Source organism: Lithobates pipiens, unplaced genomic scaffold (genome assembly GCF_037356315.1).
Source record: "Lithobates pipiens isolate NorthernLeopardFrog02 unplaced genomic scaffold, aLitPip1_a1.2 Scaffold_13, whole genome shotgun sequence".
Lineage (NCBI taxonomy): Eukaryota > Metazoa > Chordata > Amphibia > Anura > Ranidae > Lithobates > Lithobates pipiens.
The window spans coordinates 165,055,152-165,073,522 of record NW_027507718.1 but is presented as its reverse complement, the minus strand read 5'-3'; the positions used below and the strand labels follow the sequence as shown (position 1 = coordinate 165,073,522).

The 18,371-nt window shown below is 43.1% G+C and overlaps 1 protein-coding gene across 1 annotated transcript in view; it reads left to right on the top strand.

Annotated features, from left to right (window-relative positions):
* The window catches only part of LOC143974426 (FYN-binding protein 1-like), a 449,689-nt gene that overhangs the window by 277,405 nt on the left and 153,913 nt on the right, over positions 1-18,371 (top strand). Inside the window, exons 10-11 of the mRNA XM_077475803.1 lie at positions 1,629-1,692; positions 7,865-7,915. Of these exons, the coding sequence (XP_077331929.1) occupies positions 1,629-1,692; positions 7,865-7,915 (115 nt within the window). The remainder of the gene's footprint in view (positions 1-1,628; positions 1,693-7,864; positions 7,916-18,371) is intronic.

Genomic DNA, 18,371 nt, shown 5'->3' with positions numbered 1-18,371 from the left:
TAATCTTCCTTTCAGCCATGAGACATTCACAAGCTCCCTTGCTATTGACAAACTCATCTGCTCTTATTTTGAGGTTGGTATCTTCAGCCATCTTTATTGGCCTGCCTGAGACAATGTAACTCTTGCCGTGGCGTCACTAGGGGTTGGTGTCACCTGTTTTCTGAAAGTGTGCCAAAGAAGCAGCATGCAGAACTTTTGGTGTGCTTTCAGAAAATGCAGAAAAAAATGCACAACCTGATAGAAATCTAGAGGACTGTGGCTTTAACTGCAGGTAAAATGTAGCCCCGCACCTCTGGACCCCTTTACCTTACACAGTCCTCACACCTCTGGATCATTTTATAATACACGGCTTTGCACCACTGGGCCTCTTTACATTACACAGCCCCCCACACCCCTGGACCCCTTTACATTACACAGCCCCCCTACCCCTCTGGACTCCTTTTTCATTACAATATGCCCCTACACCTATGGGCCCCTTTACAATACACAGCCCCCACACCTCTGGACCCCTTTTCATTACACAGCCCCCCACACCTCTGGACCCCTTTTCATTACACAGCCCCCCACACCTCTGGACCCTTTTACATTGCACAGCCCCCCCATACCTCTGGACCCCTTTACATTACACAGCCCCCTCACACCTCTGAACTCCTTTACATTACACAGCACCTCTGGACCCCTTTACATTACACAGTTCCTTACACCTCTGGACCCCTTTACTAAGTGGTCCTAGCAATTGCCTGCTGGTTAACTTGGAAAGTTAAATTCAGCAGCTCCCACTGTCTATTCAGTGCTGCTGTTTCTTTCTCCCGTTCTGCCTCCTGCTCCCTGCTCCACTCTTCTGTTAGTGAGTAGGGATGAGCTCAGGCGTGTTCACATAGAACACGTGCTGAGCCCGCCAGGAAGTCGGTGCAGCGCTGCGCTAATCACAGGCAGTGAGACATTGCCCTGATGTGCGGCTGCAGAGATCGGGCTTAGCATGGCGGGCTCAGCACGTGTTCCATGCGAACACGCCTGAGCTCATCCCTATTAGTGAGCGGCGGAGGCAATCCGGCGGCTGACCCTGGGTGCCACTCTTCTAGCAGGTGTAAGCCGGGTGTGAGCCGCACCCCCTGCACCCCTATAGCGACACCACTGCATACACTTTGTACTTTAAAAGCCTGCGTGATCACAAGGGGTGGGTTGAAAAAGTGGTGGGGCGGTAAAGTCATGTTTTAAAAAAGCCATAATGTAATTCTTACAGCACCTTTATATGATAGTTTTATCAGAGTCTGTTATCGGCACTGAGCTTAGGCAGGAGATATGAGCGCATACACTTATGTTCTGCCGTAAAAAGATTAAAATAATAAGACTCAAATAATCATTGAGACATATGTGTACTATTATAACAGCTCAAGAATGGATATTTATATAATTGCAAATGTGAATGGGTAAAAAACATTCCCTTACTCTCCTTGATAAAGTGATCCTGCAAGATCTAGAAATCTTAAACACTGCACTTATGGGCCTTTCAAAGTTTACCATCATTATTACTATTCTGTGTCTTTATTAGAGGGTTTAAGTGTGTACATTGTTTATATCAATTGCTTGTTAATAATTACATTTTTGTTGTTTCTTCTGCATTACAGATGAAATTTATGATGATACTGAGCTCATATCAAATACATTTCCTGCTATGCCAGCCAAAGCAAAGTACTGTTTTTCAAAATTCTTGTGTATTGTTACATGATTAGAACTATGGAGTTGACTTACTAAAACGGAAGTGTGCATCATTTGGTGCAGTTCTGCATAGAAACCAATCAGCTTTTTTGTCAAAGCTTAACCACTTAAGCCTCGGACCAATTGTCAGCCTAAGGACCAGAGGTCTTTTTACAATTTCGCACTGCACTGCTTTAACTGGTAATTGCGCGATCATGCAATGTTGTACCCAAACAAAATTTACGTCCTTTTCTTCCCACAAATAGAGCTTTCTTTTTATGGTATTTGATTGCCTCTGCGATATTTATTTTTTACGATATAAAAGGAAAAAGACTGAAAATTAAAAAAAAAAAAAGATCTTTTCTACTTTTTGTTATAAGAAAACTCGAATAAACTAAATTTTAGTCATACATTTAGGCCAAAATGTATTCAGCCACATGTCTTTAGTAAAAAAAAAAATGTCAATAAGCGTAACTATATTTATTGGTTTGCGCAAAAGTTATAGCGTCTACAAACTAGAGTACATTTTCTGGAATTTACACAGCTTTTAATTTATGACTGCCTATCTCATTTCTTGAGGTGCTAAAATGGCAGGGCAGTACAAACCCCCCCAAATGACCCTATTTTGGAAAGTAGACACCCCAAAGAAATTGCTGAGGGGCATGTTGAGCCCATTGAATATTTTTTTTTGTCCCAAGTGATTGAATAATGACACAAAAAAAAAAAAGTTTACAAAAAGTTGTCACTAAATGATATATTGCTCACACATGCCATAGTTATATGTGGAATTGCACCCCCAAAATATATTCTGCTGCTTCTCCTGAGTATGGGAATACCACAAATGTCTGACTTTTTGGGAGTCTAGCCACGTACGGCACCCTGAAAACCAATCACTGCCTTCAGGATTTCTAAGGGTGCAAATTTTTGATTTCACTCCTCACTACCTATCACAGTTTCGAAGGCCATAAAATGCCAAAATAACACAACCCCCCCCCCAAATGACCCCATTTTGGAAAGTAGACACCCCAAGCTATTTACTGAGAGGCATGTTGAGTCCATGAAATATTTTATATTTTGCCACAAGTTGCAGGAATATAAAATTTTTTTATTTTTTTTGCACAAAGTTGTCACTAAATGATATTTTGCTCACACATGCTATGGGCATAAGTGAAATTACACCCCAAAATAAATTCTGCTGCTTCTCCCGAGTACGGGGATACCACATGTGGGAGACTTTTTGGGAGCCTAGCCATGTACAGGACCCCGAAAACCAAGCACTGCCTTCAGGATTTAAATATAAAACGCTACCAAAAAAACTGTTGGCGATCGAAGGGATCAGGCCTGACTCTGCGAATGCTGCAGTTATGTGTTTTGTGTTTTGTAAGTGAAAGTGATCGAATGATACTGCACTTGGGTGGGCTGGGCGGAGGGGCAAAACGCAGGTGCTAGCAGGTATCTGTGCTGATCCCACTAATGATGCGTTTTTTTGGAACCCTAAACTGCTGGGGACGCTAGTATAGATCTGATCAGATCAGATATTGATCTGTTCAGATTCTATACCACTACGGGAGGTGTATGCTTTGCGCGTGGGTGTTAGCGGTACTGGCACTAACCTAGCGCTGCCTGGGGCGATGCAGACCCTGACCTCAAAACCTAATTGATATCACCCGCCGGGTGATCAGGGGGTTAAACCTTTATTGGGTAATAAATGGTGGGTGCTCTGATGCTATAAAAAACAAAATAACTAACTAAAGTCACCCGTAACACTTATACGGTGATCACTGGTGAAAGGGTTAACTAGGGGCAATCAGGGGGTTAAAATCTTTATTAGTTAGTATATGGGGGTCCCTGACGCTATATAAAAACCTTACGGGGAACCTAAATAACTAACTGGCTAACCAGCTTCACCAGTGACACTTATTTGGTGATCGCTGGTGAAAGGGTTAACTCTAGGGGCAATCAGGGGGTTAAAATCTTTATTAGGTAGTATATGTAGGTACCTAATGCTATAAAAACCTGGTGATGAACATAAAAAATAACTAGCTACCTAGCGGCACCAGTGACACTAATGCAGCGATCAGAAAAACGATCGCTTAGTGACACTGGCAAAAGGGTGTGAAAGGGTTACCTGGGGGCAATCAGGGGGTTAAAACCTTTATTAGGTAGTATATGAGGGTCCCAGATGCTATATAAAAACCTGACGGGGAACCTAAACAACAAAATAACTAACTGGCTATCCAGCATCACTAGTGACACTTATACAGTGATCGCTGGTGAAAGGGTTAACTCTAGGGGCAATCAGGGGGTTAAAACCTTTATTGGGTAGTATATGGGGGTACCTAATGCTATAAAAACCTAGCGTTGAACATAAAAAATAACTAGCTACCTAGCGGCACCAGTGACACTAATGCAGCGATCAGAAAAACGATTGCTTAGTGACACTGGCAAAAGGGGGTGAAAGGGTTAACTAGGGGCAATCAGGGGGTTAAAACCTTTATTAGGTAGTATATGGGGGTCCCCGACGCTATATAAAAACCTGACGGGGAACCTGAATAACTAACTGGCTATCCAGCGTCACCAGTGACACTTATACAGTGATTGCTGGTGAAAGGGTTAACTCTAGGGGCAATCAGGGGGTTAAAACCTTTATTGGGTAGTATATGGGGGTACCTAATGCTATAAAAACCTGACGGTGAACCTAAAAAAATAATTAGTTACCTAGCGGCACCAGTGACACTAATGCAGCGATCAGAAAAACGATCGCTTAGTGACACTTGCAAAAGGGGGTGAAAGGGTTAACTCTAGGGGCAATCAGGTGGTTAAAACCTTTATTAGGGGGGTAGGGGGCTACCCTGGACCTAACACTAACTGCCCTGACACTTTTTTACTGTCAGTAAATAAATGATCACTGCAATCAGTGACACTGTGACTGGGAGGGAGGGGGGGGGATTTGTGTGCTTATGTGTACCTACATGTCACTGTAGTGTTTGGTGCACTTACTATGTGTTCTCCTCGCAGTCCGGTCAAAAAGACCACCCCGAGGAGAATGACATCATTTCCTCCCTGCCTGTGTTTACACTACACAGGCAGGGGAAGCTTCTCATTCGCCAGGAGCGATCGAGAGGGGATGGCCAGAAACCAACGGCCATCCCCTCATCTCGGATCGCTCCTGAAGCGAAAACGGACCGCCGCAGGCAGCGGGAGGGGGTCCGATCGGTGCCATTGTGCCGACGTACATTTACATGCGGCGGTCCTTAAGTGGTTAATGAAACAAGTTGAAATTAGAAGCTGATTGGCCGCCATGCACAACTGCACCAGATTTTGCACTCTCCAGTTTCAGTAAATCCACCCGTGTGTGAATTGTATACTTTATCATCTGTTTTTTTGTTTTTGTTTTGTTTTTAAAGAGTTTATTTAAAGCAGACCTTCAGTATTTTTTTTTAACTTTCCATCTATTAAATCTTCTTCCCTTGTTGTTTAGTAAACCATTTTGTTCTGCTAGTAAATACCTTATACAGCCCACTTCCTGTTTTTTGTCTGGTAAAAAGCCTAGGCTTATGATATCATGTACAGCTCTCTCTCTCATGAGAGTTTGCCAAGAAGGGAGGGAGGGAGTCATAAAAGGGCCAATGAGAGCTGCAGAGCTGGAGGTATGCCTGTGTGTGTGTGTGTGTGTGTGTGTGTGTGTGTGTGTGTGTGTGTGTAAATCCAGGAAGTGGACAGGCACCAGCTTCAGCTGCCCACAATTAAAATGGTTGCAGCCAGACTCCGTAGAGGGAGATGTGTGCAGCATATTTGGCAAGTACAGAATCACAGTATATATAAAATAATATGCAAAGTGCTTGGAGGGAAGCTTTAGAATGGCAAAAGATGTTTTTATTACAAATTACGTGAGCAGACTGCAGTTTCTCTTTAATAAGACAGAATAGTGTTGAATCCCAGAATAACCAATGCAAAATGCTCTTTTACTGCTCTGTTAACTCTAAACTGGTGGAAAGTAGGTTCTCAATTAGATTTCTAGAAGGCATTAAAGAATAAGTTCACCTTTTGAAACGTATTATATGTTTCACCCCTAGTTAGGGTAGAACATGTAACATATTACAGTAGATGCGGGCAGTTGTGTCACTAGGGTTTTTGTCACCTAGTGTAGTAAAACATGATCTCACCCCCCCCCCCCCTGTTTTCTGAAAGTGCACCAAAGATGCAGCATGGGGGACTTTTGGTGCACTTTCAGAAAATGCAGAAACAAAACACGCAATTTAATACAAATCTATAGGACTGCGGCTATAACTGTAGGCGAAATGTAGGAAGACCCCCATTACATTACACAGTCCCTGTACCTCTGAACCCTTTTACATTATACAGCCCCCACACCTCTGGGCCCCTTTACATTACACAGCTTTGCATCTCTGGACCCCTTTACATTACACAGCCCTCACACCTCTGGACCCCTTTACATTACACAGCCCCTTCCTACACCTCTGGACCCTTTTACTTTACACAGCCCCCTCCTACACCTCTGGACCCCTGTACATTACGCAGCCCTCCACACCCCTGGACCCCTTTGCGTTACACAACCCTCCCACACCTCTGGACCCCTTTACATTACACAGCTCCCCACACCTCTGGACTCCTTTACATCACACAGCCCCCCACACCTCTGAACCCCTTTACATTACACAGCCCCCCCCCCCACATCTCTGGGCCCTTTTACATTACACTGGCTCTCCACACCACAGAGGGCTTGTAGTTCTTAGTGGACTGCAAAGCCACTGATGAGCGGCCTTGTAGTTTGTTCACAAGCCCTGCAGCTTGTAAACAGCCAGCCCATATGCAGGTAGAGGCTCAAAGCTTCAGGGCTTGTTTGCAGGAGTCTGCCATTGCACCCCTGATCCACCGCTTTCCAGGCTCCTTAGGGAAAAAATGATAAATGCACTTTTTTGTCCTGCAAAATATATGCATTCATTATTTTTTTCTAAAACGTAAACTTGTTCTTTAAGACATACACCAATAACTCATACATTCAGTATGTAAATCCCAAATCTTATATGTACTGTATGTATCAATGTACATAGATAGGGGGAAAAAAGCAAGAATCCCTTGGTATTATTTACATTGGAGCTTATAAAATAGAAGAAATAGTTTTTATAAATGTCCTAGGGCTGTGCAGAAATTAGTTCTTTGCTTAACTGCTGTAGCAATGTAAATTGCAGTAAATGAATGTATAACATAGCAAATAACTTCTCTTATGTGCTACCTGGTATCTGGTTGGCTATTATGTTACGAGAAGACTTCTGTTCACTCTGGACTTGCTTGCACACATTTTCAGCACATTCTCAAAGATTCAGCTAATGGGCTTTATTTATTAAAGGAATAGAGTATGTTCAGTTTCAAAGTGCTGACTTCAGCACACAATCCCATCAAGCAAACAAAAATCCTTTTTTTTTTTAAATTTAACTTTGTTCGCAATTCAGTATTCTTTGCAAAGTGACTTTTTACTTTGTTTTACCTTATTCAATAAGATGAGTGAAATTTCATTATGAAATTCAAAATTCACTTTGAAAGTGACTCTACACAATGAGTTATTTGTGTCCTGTGTAAAGCATATCAAAATCCTATATAAATTACATTGAGTTAGCTATAATACTGTTTATTAATACCAATTGTTATTTTTTGATATGACCTTCTGCAGCTTCTTTGCATTCCCTGTCTACATGTATTCATTCTAGCGATAGTTGCATGGCATTTGTTAGTGTGGGTTTTTGGATGAAGATAACATAAGACCTTGTCTGCTTAATGTGTGTTGAAAGTCATTTTCATCAGATATCAGGCTGACAAATGTAGGAGAGCATTTGGAAGACAGATATAGAGCATTGTCACCCTATAAAAGGATATATCTAAATTAAGGTCTATACGATGGGATCACCCTGTATTATTTTGTTGAAAGCTGCAGATTGGAAATTACATTTTAACTTAATGCTTTAAGCGTATATATGAGATTTCAGTGGCTGATTTTATATATATTTTAACATTGCTTTTTTTGGAGTTTGTGAATTTGTTTATGGATTAAGTTTTTTTTTAGCAATTATTTAAATATATACCTTAATTCTGTAGGTTTAATTTGAATTATCTATTTTTTTTTTATGTCTTCTTTGTTGAAATGAAGATTTCAAAGTGGTTATGCTACAAGACTGTTTGAATGGAATCCCAGAAAAAGGTATAAACGGTGTTTACCAATCAATATATTTCTGTAATAATTATCTCAATAGCATAGTGGCACTGATTTTGAAAATTTCTGATATGATACATGATTAGATGAACATAAAATTCAATTGAACCACATGCAGCAGAACAGTATTTACAGAATAACAAAAATTGTTTTTAAAAAAATGAACATGTCAACAGTCATTGCATATGTAAATGGTGCAGTGCTATTGTCATACAATCCACTCAACCGTGCATACAATGTATAGCACTAAATTAATCTGTGACTTGATGAAACAAAATTTGCAAAGTACGATAAAATAAACAGAGAATCAAAGTCTTTATCATGTGTATTAATCCACCGCTGTACTCCTCAACAATCTTCTCATATAAAGAAAGCGTTTCCAATTGTGCTCTCACCTCACTCCTATTAATCACATGCTTTTCTTTCTTACAACTTCAGCCAATCCCTCAGGCATTGATATCTCCTCTCTTATCCTTGGATATGGTTTTCCTCTCTCAAAAGCTTTTCACATGGACCACATGAAATAACAGCAACTGCATAGTGCTCTCTGTATAAATCATTTATTTATTAAAATACCCCCATAAAATTGCATTTTCAAGAAGTTAAATTAAAAAACAAAATTTCTTAAAGCGGAGGTCCACCCTAAAGTGGACCTTCCGCTCATCGGAACCCTCCCCGCCTCCGGCGCCACAATTGGCACCTTTCAGGGGGGAGGGGGGTGCAGATACCTGTACAGTACAGGTATCTGTACCCACTTCCGTGATAGCTCTCTGCGGAAAGGGGCGTATATTACGCCCCTTTCCGCAAGTGCCCGCCCCTTCCCGCAAGTGCCCCGCTGCCTGCTGGGAAAACACACAGATCCCAGAGGCAGCGGGGACCGTCCTTATTGCGCAGCATGGCTCGCGCATGCCCAGTAGGGAACCGGGAAATGAAGCCGAAAGGCTCCATTTCCTGATTCCCATACCCAAGATGGCGGTGGCAGCACCCGAGATACGATCTACAGATAAGTGTCACTATTTTAAAAGTCAGCAGCTGCAGTATTTGTAGCTGCTGGCTTTTAAAAAAAAAAAAACGCGGAAAGTCCCGGTGGACTCCCGCTTTAACCACTTACAGACCGGAAGATTTTTCCCCCTTGACCAGGCAATTTTTTTGCAATACGGCACTGAGTCGATTTAACTGACAATTGCATGGTCGTACAATGTTGTACCCAAACAAAATTGATGTCCTTTTTTTTCCCCACAAATAGAGCTTTCTTTTGGTGGTATTTGATCACCTCTGCCGTTTTTTTTTTTTTGCGAAATAAACAAAAAAAGAGTGACAATTTTGAAAAAGAAAAACAAACTATATTTTTTCATTTTTGCTATAATAAATATCCCAAAAAATATTAAAAAAAAAAATGTATTCATCAGTTTAGGCCAATATGTATTCTTCTACATATTTTGGTTGAAAAAAAGTGTGTATTGATTAGTTTGCACAAAAGTTATAGCGTTTACAAAATAGGGGATATTTTATGGCATTTTTTTTTTTACTACTAATGGCAGCGATCTGCAATTTTTAGCAGGATTGCGATATTGTGGTGGACAGATCAGACATTTTTGACACTTTTTTGGGACCACTGACATTTTATACAGCGATCACTGCTATAAAAATGCACCGATTACTGTGTAAATGTCACTGCCAGGGATGGGGTTAACACTAGGGGGCGATCAAGGGGATAAATGTGTTCCCTGGGAGGTGTTTCTATCTGTGGGAGAATGTAACTGACTGGAGGAGGAGAGAGATTGCTGTTCCTAATTACTAGGAACAGTGGATCTCTCTCCTCCCTTGTCAGAATGGAGATCTGTCTGTTTACATTGACAGATCCCCATCCTGGCTCTCTTTCCCATGATCGTGGGTGGCCGGCAAACCTCGTGACCGCTGGCCATGTGCATCGGGTCCCGCGCATGCCTGCTATGGTCTCTTAAAGGAGCCGACATACAGCTAAGGGAAAGAACTGACCTGCCACAGTATAATCACTGCGGCTGGTCGGCCAGTGGATAACATCTCACTCATGAGCTCACCACACAGGTTCTCAGTGGCCACATAATGATTCAGGGCTGGGCTCTGCCCTCCAATATGCATGTCGCCAATAGGATTATTATTATTATTATACAGAATTTATATAGCACCAACAGTTTGCACAGCGCTTTACAACATGAGGGCGGACAGTACAGTTACAATACAATTCAATACAGGTGGACTCAGAGGGCCCTGCTCATTAGAGCTTACAATCTAAAGGGGAGGGTCACGTGAAACAAAAGGTAATAACTGTGGGGCACAGCACAACCATGGTTAATGCAACTTATATCTTTATAAAGATCCAGTATTCCCTGGCTTTAGAGAAATAATTCCTACTTTCGCTATGTTAACTATTCAACAGATCAATATGTTCAAATGATCTGTGTTTTGTAATACACCGTCCATATAACTGGTACACAAGTTTTGTTATTGCTGGGATTGCTGATCCTCAGTTTGCTACTAGGCCATTGGGCCCATGTATCTTATGTTCTACATGTTTACCCACTTTTGAATCTCCTCAGTAAAATACTTTGAAAAAGAAGAATAACTGTGGTGAATGAACTGGTGGAGAGAATGAAAATGCATGTGTGGGTAGGATAGGCTTCTCTGAAGAGGAGGGTTTTCAGGGATCGTCTAAAAGCTAACTGAGTAGGAGATAATCAGACAGGTTGGGGTAAGGAGTTCCATTGGATTGGAGAGGCTCTGGAAAAGTCCTGGAGGTGAGCAAAGGAGGAGGTGACGAGGGAGCTAGAGAACAAGAGGTCTTGAGAGGAACGAAGAGAATGATTAGGTTGGTATTTAAAGACTAGGCTAGTGATTAGCGAGTAACTGGGGGCTAAATTGTGGATGACTTTGAAAGTTGTTGTTAGTATTTTAAATTTAATTTGTTGGGTGAGCTGGAGCCAGTGGAGGGATTGACAGAGAAGAGCAGCAGACTGGTAAGGTGGATGAGTCTAATTGAAACTTGGAAAAAAATAATCTTGGATAGATTCTTCAGTAGGAACTACAGAACTATACAGTTGCCTTTCTATTTCATGTGATCCATGTAAAAATGTTTTGAGAGAGGAAAACCATGTACAAGGATAAAAGAGGAGAAATCCATCCCTGAGGGATTGGCTGAAGTTGTAAGAAAGAAAAGCCTGTAATTAATAGGAATGAGAGCACAATTCACCTGGTGGTGGAAATACTTGCTTGCTTTATATGAGAAGATTGCTGCAGAGCCCAGTGGTGGGTTTATACACATTTTAAAGACTTTGATTATGTTTATTTTATTGTACTTTGCAATTTTTGTTTTATCAAGTCACAGATTAATTTAGTTTGATACATTGTATGCACAGTGGAATGGATTGTATGAGAATACCACTCCACCGTGTATATGTATTGAATTTTCTTTTTGTTTGGTGTAGTAAATCACTGATAGGTGTACAGTAGGATATTTTAAGATTTTATATTTATTATTCATAATATTATTTAGATGTATGTGTGTTTTGGTATACAGGGCACTGATTTAGTTTGTTTGTGTTTTAGCATACTGGGTACTTTTGATTGTTTAATTTTATTTATATGTCAACAAGTCATGTTAGCTACAGAATAATGTTTTATCCAATGCAAACAAGACTATTTTTTCCATGTTTCAATTATAAAGCAGCGATGTATATGGAGAAGCAAAATTTTGCTAATTGATCAGTCTATAATTTTAATGGTAGGTTTATTTTAACAGTGAGAGACAAGAATAACAACAAAAAATATCCAGAAAAAAGTATTTCAAAAGAGTAATACATTGATTTACATTTTAATGAGTGAAATAAGTATTTGATCCTCTATTCATCAGAAGGATTTCTGGCTCCCAGGTGTCTTCTATACGGGTAACAAGCTGAGCTTAGGAGCACTCTCTTAAGGGAGTGCTCCTAATCTCAGCTTGTTACCTGTATAAACGACACCTGTCCACAGGAGCAATCAATCAGATTCCAATCTCTCCACCATAGCCAAGACCAAAAAAGCTGTCCAAGGATGTCAGGGACAATATTGTACACCTACACAAGGCTGGAATGGGCTACAAGACTATCGTCAAGCAGTGAGCTTGGTGATCAGGTTACAACAGTTGGTGCGATTATTCGCAAATGGAAGAAACACCAAACATCTGTCAATTTCCCTCGGTCTGGGGCTCTATGCAAGATCTAACCTTGTGGAGTTTCAATGAACATGAGAACAGTGAGGAATCAGCCCAGAACTACACAGGAGAATCTTGTCAATGATCTTAAGGCAGCTGGGCCCAAAGTCACCAAGAAAACAATTAGTAACACACTATGCCTTGAAGTACTGAAATCCTGCAGCGCCCGCAAGGTTCCCCTGTTCAAGAAAGCACATGTACAGGCCTGTCTGAAGTTTGTTAATGAGCATCTGAATGATTCAGAGGCAAACTGGGTGAAAGTGTTGTGGTCAGATGAGACCAAAATCAAGGAGGAGGAATGCTGGCTATGACCCCAAGAACACCATCCCCACCGTCAAACATGGAGGTGGAAACATTATACTTTGGAGTTTTTTTTCAGCTTAGGGAACAGGACAACTTCACCGCATCAAAGGAACAATCCACGGGGCCATGTACCATCAAATCTTCGGTGAGAACCTCCTTCCCTCAGCCAGGGCATTGAAAATGGGTTGTGGATAGGTATTCCAGCATGACAATGATCCAAAACACATGGCCAAGGCAACGAAGGAGTGGCTCAAGAATAAACACATTATAGTCCTGGAGTGGCCTAGCCAGTCTCAGACATTAATCCCATAGAAAACATGTGGAGGGAGCTGAAGGTCCGAGTTACCAAATGTCAGCCTCAAAACCTTGAGGACTTGGAGAGGATCTAGAGTTCAAAACGGTTGATATAATTTAGTCACTCAGCAGGGGGAAAAAGAGGGAAGAAGTAATTTCAATACTCCACAGTAAGTATAACAAATTACAAAGTTTTTATTATTACATACAGGACATAGTTAAAAGGTCTTTAATATAAGTTATGTGTACATGTACAAGGAAATATCTAGAGTTCAAAACGGTTGATATAATTTAGTCACTCAGCTGTAGCGTTGGAGTAATTATCCCAACCTGTTTCACCATTCTGGGCTCATCAGGGGATGTTTTAGAAAAGAATAGATGTAACACTGCATTGAACAAAACAAAATTAAAAACATTACATTGACTTAGAGTACAATACAGATAAATTATAAAAAATAAGAATAATAAGGGTACGGTAGAGTAGGCTGTCGACTACCATGCCCATCATCAATAACTCACCCATATGAAGATCTTTTGCCTGTGACTCAATGTCAATTCAGGAAAAACCACCACTGGGTAGTGCAGATAGGGAGATACCAAATAGAGCCCAAAGGAGTTGGTCAGCTGCAATCTAGCCAACAAAATTAGTACAAAAAATTGTAATTAAATGTATTGAAAAGTGGCAAATCTTAAGCGGAAAAGTAATTCTTGTAAGGGGAAATGATTGAGGTGAAGGGAAGTGAAGAAGGGGAGAGGGGAGAGAATGAGGAGGAGGAATAGGAAAAAATGGGTAATGGCAAGGAGAAAGATGGGGGGGAGGTAAGAAGGGAAGGAAAAAGGGGGGGGGAAGGGGAGAAGGGGTAGGAGAAAGAAAGGGGAGAAACAGGGGATGGAGGGGGGAAGGGAAGGATAGTGTTGGAAAGAAAGGGGGGCAGGGAGGGGAGGGGAGGAGTGGGTGTGGTGGGGAGTGGGGGAGGGGAAGGGGAAGGGGAAGGAAGATGAATGTGCTGGGTGGAGAGATGAAGTGGAGGGATTATAAGGGATAAGTAGGTGTGGATGGTGATGATTGAGATGGTTAGCATCTGAGAAATGGATGGAAACCATGAGAAAAAGTGATTACAAGTAATGTGCAAATACAAGAGTATAATATATGTCCCGGGAAAGAACACAGCTTACTTACATCAATAAAAGCAATAATTAGAGAAAGGCTAAGGGTGCTTGGACTACAGATCGAAGTCTGTAGAGAAGAGTGTATAATGAGTAACTGCAGAGTACTGAGTAAAATAGAGATTTTTTTAGATATAAACTACATGAATCTAAATTTGAGAACAGATGCAAGTAGAATAAATCATTCATATTGATGGTTAGAATAATAAAGGGTCGGTCATCTTAAATACAAAGGTGACCATATGCCTGCTGCAAATCACCTGCCCCCTTTAACAAATGGTGGGGTAAAGTTACCCACACAGGCGGCAGCAGGAAATATAATTGAAAAATTTAACTGGATTTTAGAACATAGTAAGAAAGTGCACCATAGAATTAGACAAGGAGAGATTTTCATATACAGTTTTACCTGGTATAAAGCAGTTTGGTGGCTTGGCTACCCTTGGTGTATCTAGCAATGTAAAGTGATATGAAGGCGCTATGTATAGGAAAGCAATTGCTGTATGATTGGCGTCTGATGTCGCGCCCGGGCTGCCGGTGATAGACTGCACAGCGCATGCGCGGAGCATCATAGGAATGGCAGAAGGCTCAATACTACAGTTCCCATACTGCACCACGGCCCATGAGAGGGGAGAGAGAGGATGCAACGAAAGCTAACATGCTCCAATCAGTGGGCGTGCGTCTCTCCTCCCTCCACACGTGGGGGGCAGTAAAAGGAAAGAAAAATGAAATAACAATGAAATAACAATTAGGAGTTCTGATAAAACGGCATATGTGCAACATTAGTGTGTATAAGGAAAAGCAGAACTAGACCATAGACAGGTAGATAATGAAAGACAGAGAGAGGTCGCAGGTTGCATATTGGAGAGGGCAATGCAATGGAGCATGGCAGGCGACAAGCACCACAATAGATACATCAAAAAAAAATACAGGACAGGCGAAAATTATATAAAATAAAATTAGGAATTTATACAATTATATATATATCTTCATAAACATTTTAGATATTTTAGTGTTTTTATACTTTTACACATAAAACTATTCAGAGATACAAATGAAAAAACTAATAAAGATGAAGAAACAGTGTCACCTATCCATAGAAGGTTTAACAGTGTGGTACAACACCTGTAATGAACATTGGAAAGTAGCAATATGGGTAGGTGACAATGACAAGAAAGTGGCAGCAACATCCCTGTGAATAGGTATAGACAAGGGAAAAATTTTTTGGCGGGATTTTTAGGAGTGCCGGCAGAGAAAAAAAGGGGGAAGAAGTAATTTCAATACTCCACAGTAGGTATAACAAATTACAACGTTTTTTTTATATACAGGACATAGTTAAAAGGTCTTTAATATATATTATGTGCACATGTACAAGAAAACATCTAGAGTTTAAAATGGTTGATATAATTTAGTCACTCAGCTATAGCGTTGGAGTGAATGTCCCAACATGTTTTGCCATTCTGGGCTCATCAGGGGATGTTTTAGAAACAAATAGATGTAACACTGCATAGAACAAAACACAATTAAAAACATTACATTGACTTAGGCCGCGTACACACGTGCCGGACTGTCTGGCCAACTTAGTCCGTCAGACAATCCGACGGACAGTCCGTCATACTTTCGAATGAACGGACTTGCCCACACACGGCACTTTTTGAGCGGACTAATACGGCAGACTAAGTCCGCCATACTATCCGCCCTACTTTTGAAATGAACGGACTCGCCCACACACGCGGAGGAAAGTCCGCTCATTTCGAGCGCGTCTCCAGGTAGGCGGGGCCCGCGACGGAGACGTTGCGGGCCCCGCCACCTGGTATAGACTTAAAGGGGAACCCCAACGCCGGAAAAAATCGGCGTGGGGGTCCCCCCTAAGTCCACAACAGACCCTTGTCCGAGCACGCTACCCGGCCAGCCAGGAAAGGGGGGCGAGCGAGCGCCCCCCCCCCTCCTTAGCCGTACCAGGCCGCGTGCCCTCAACATGGGGGGTGCCTTGGGGAAGGGGGGGGGCCGCGCGGCCCCCCCACCCCAAAGCACCTTGTCCCCATGTTGATGAGGACAAGGGCCTCTTCCCGACAACCCTGGCCGTTGGTTGTCGGGGTCTGCGGGCGGGGGGCTTATCGGAATCCGGAATCCCCCGGATACCGGCCCCCCACCCTATGTGAATGAGTATGGGGTACAATGTACCCCTAACCATTCACCTGTGAAAAAAAGGACAAAAAAAACACAACACAGGGTTAAAATATTTTATTGCACAGCTCCGGGGGCCTTCCGTCTTCGGGGGTCTTCTCGCCAGACTCCTCCGCTATCTTCTTGTAGCTCTTTTGCTAGCGGAGGAGTCCGGCTTTCTTCCTCGCCGCTGGCCTCTTCTCCCGACTTCGGGGGTCTTGTCCCCCTCTTCGGTTCTTCTGCCGGGCCACCGCGCCTTCTTATATCTCTTTTACAGGCGGTGGCCCGGTCTTCTGTCGCCGCCGCCGCCTTCCGTTCTTCTTCTTCTTCTTCTCCAGGAGATGTTGCCTCGACGATCTCTCCGGCCGGAATGCCAGAACCGCGCTGCGCGGCCACTTATATAGGGACAAGGGGCGGTGTCACATGGCTTTATGTCACATGGGTTGGTCACATGGGTTGATGTCACATGGGGACTATGACATCATAAGGGGGCGGGGTCACCATGTGACACCAACCCATGTGACATAAAGCCATGTGACACCGCCCCATTGTCCCTATATAAGTGGCCGCGCAGCGCGTCCCTGGCATTCCAGCCGAAGAGATCGTCGAGGCAACATCTCCTGGAGAAGAAGAAGAAGAAGAAGAAGAAGAATGGAAGGCGGCGGCGACGGCGGCGACAGAAGACCGGGCCACCGCCTGTAAAAGAGCTATAAGAAGGCGCGGTGGCCCGGCAGAAGAACCGAAGAGGGGGACAAGACCCCCGAAGTCGGGAGAAGAGGCCGGCGGCGGGGAAGAAAGCCGGGCTCCTCCTCTAGCAAAAGAGCTACAAGAAGATAGCGGAGGAGTCCGGCGAGAAAACCCCCGAAGACGGAAGACCCCCGGAGCTGTACAATAAAATATTTTAACCCTGTGTTGTGTTTTTTTTATCCTTTTTTTCACAGGTGAATGGGTAGGGGTACATTGTACCCCATACTCATTCACATAGGGTGGGGGGCCGGTATCCGGGGCCCCCTTATTAAAGGGGGCTCCCGGATTCCGATAAGCCCCCGGCCCGCAGACCCCGACAACCAACGGCCAGGGTTGTCGGGAAGAGGCCCTTGTCCTCATCAACATGGGGACAAGGTGCTTTGGGGTGGGGGGGCCGCGCGGCCCCCCCTTCCCCAAGGCACCCCCCATGTTGAGGGCACGCGCCCTGGTACGGCTCAGGAGGGGGGGCGCTCGCTCGCCCCCCTTTCCTGGCCGGCCGGGTAGCGTGCTCGGACAAGGGTCTGTTGTGGACTTGGGGGGAACCCCCACGCCAATTTTTTTCGGCGTTGGGGTTCCCCTTTAAGTCTATACCAGGCGGCGGGGTCAGCGACGTCTCCGTTGCGGGCCCCGCCTACCTGGATACCCGCTCGAAATGAGCGGACTTTTCTCCGGGCGGGAAAAGTCCGCTCATTTCAAAAGTAGGGCGGACTGGCACACACACGGGCGGATTGTCCGCCGAAATGCGAGTCCAGTGGACAGTCTTTCCAACATTCCGAAAGACTTAGTCCGCCAGACTGTCCGCTGAAAAAGTCAACTGAAGCCCACACACGAGCGGACTATCCTCTGAAATGTGTTTCAGCGGACTAAGTTGGGCAGACAGTCTGCCCGTGTGTACGCGGCCGTAGAGTACAATACAGATACAATATAAAAAAGAAGTAGAATAAGGGTATAAGGGTATGGTAGAGTAGGCTGTCGACTACCATGCCCATCACCAATAGCTCATATGAAGACCTTTTGCCTGCGACTCAATCATGCTTCCTTTCCTCCAACCTCAAATTGTGGCCTCATGTACACAAAGGCACCTTATGTTAAACAACTTTCTGCCATCACTACAGTCACCAATGATTCATTTGTAGATCGCAAGGGCCTTCTCTCTAAAGAGAACAAGCATAATATGCTTAGTCATCTCTCATAGCTGAGGTATTTTAGTCCCCTTTTTGGCCATTTTGTTGCCCTATGCTGAACTTATTCTAATTCAAGGACATCCTGTTGACAGGTAACCAAAACTGCACTGCAATTATCATCTGAACCCCAAGTCTTTTTCTATCACCGATTCCCCCACCTAATGAATATTTTGTATGCAAATGTTTAGCTTTTTTTTTTATTATTAATGAACCTCATCTGCTAAAGTAGATATCGATGCCCTTATTTGTTAAAGGTTTTCTGTAATATGGTCACATGCTGTGCTCACATTATTTCTTTGTATAATTCTGTGTCATCAGCAAATACTGAAATTGAACTCTCAATTCCTTCCTCAATGTA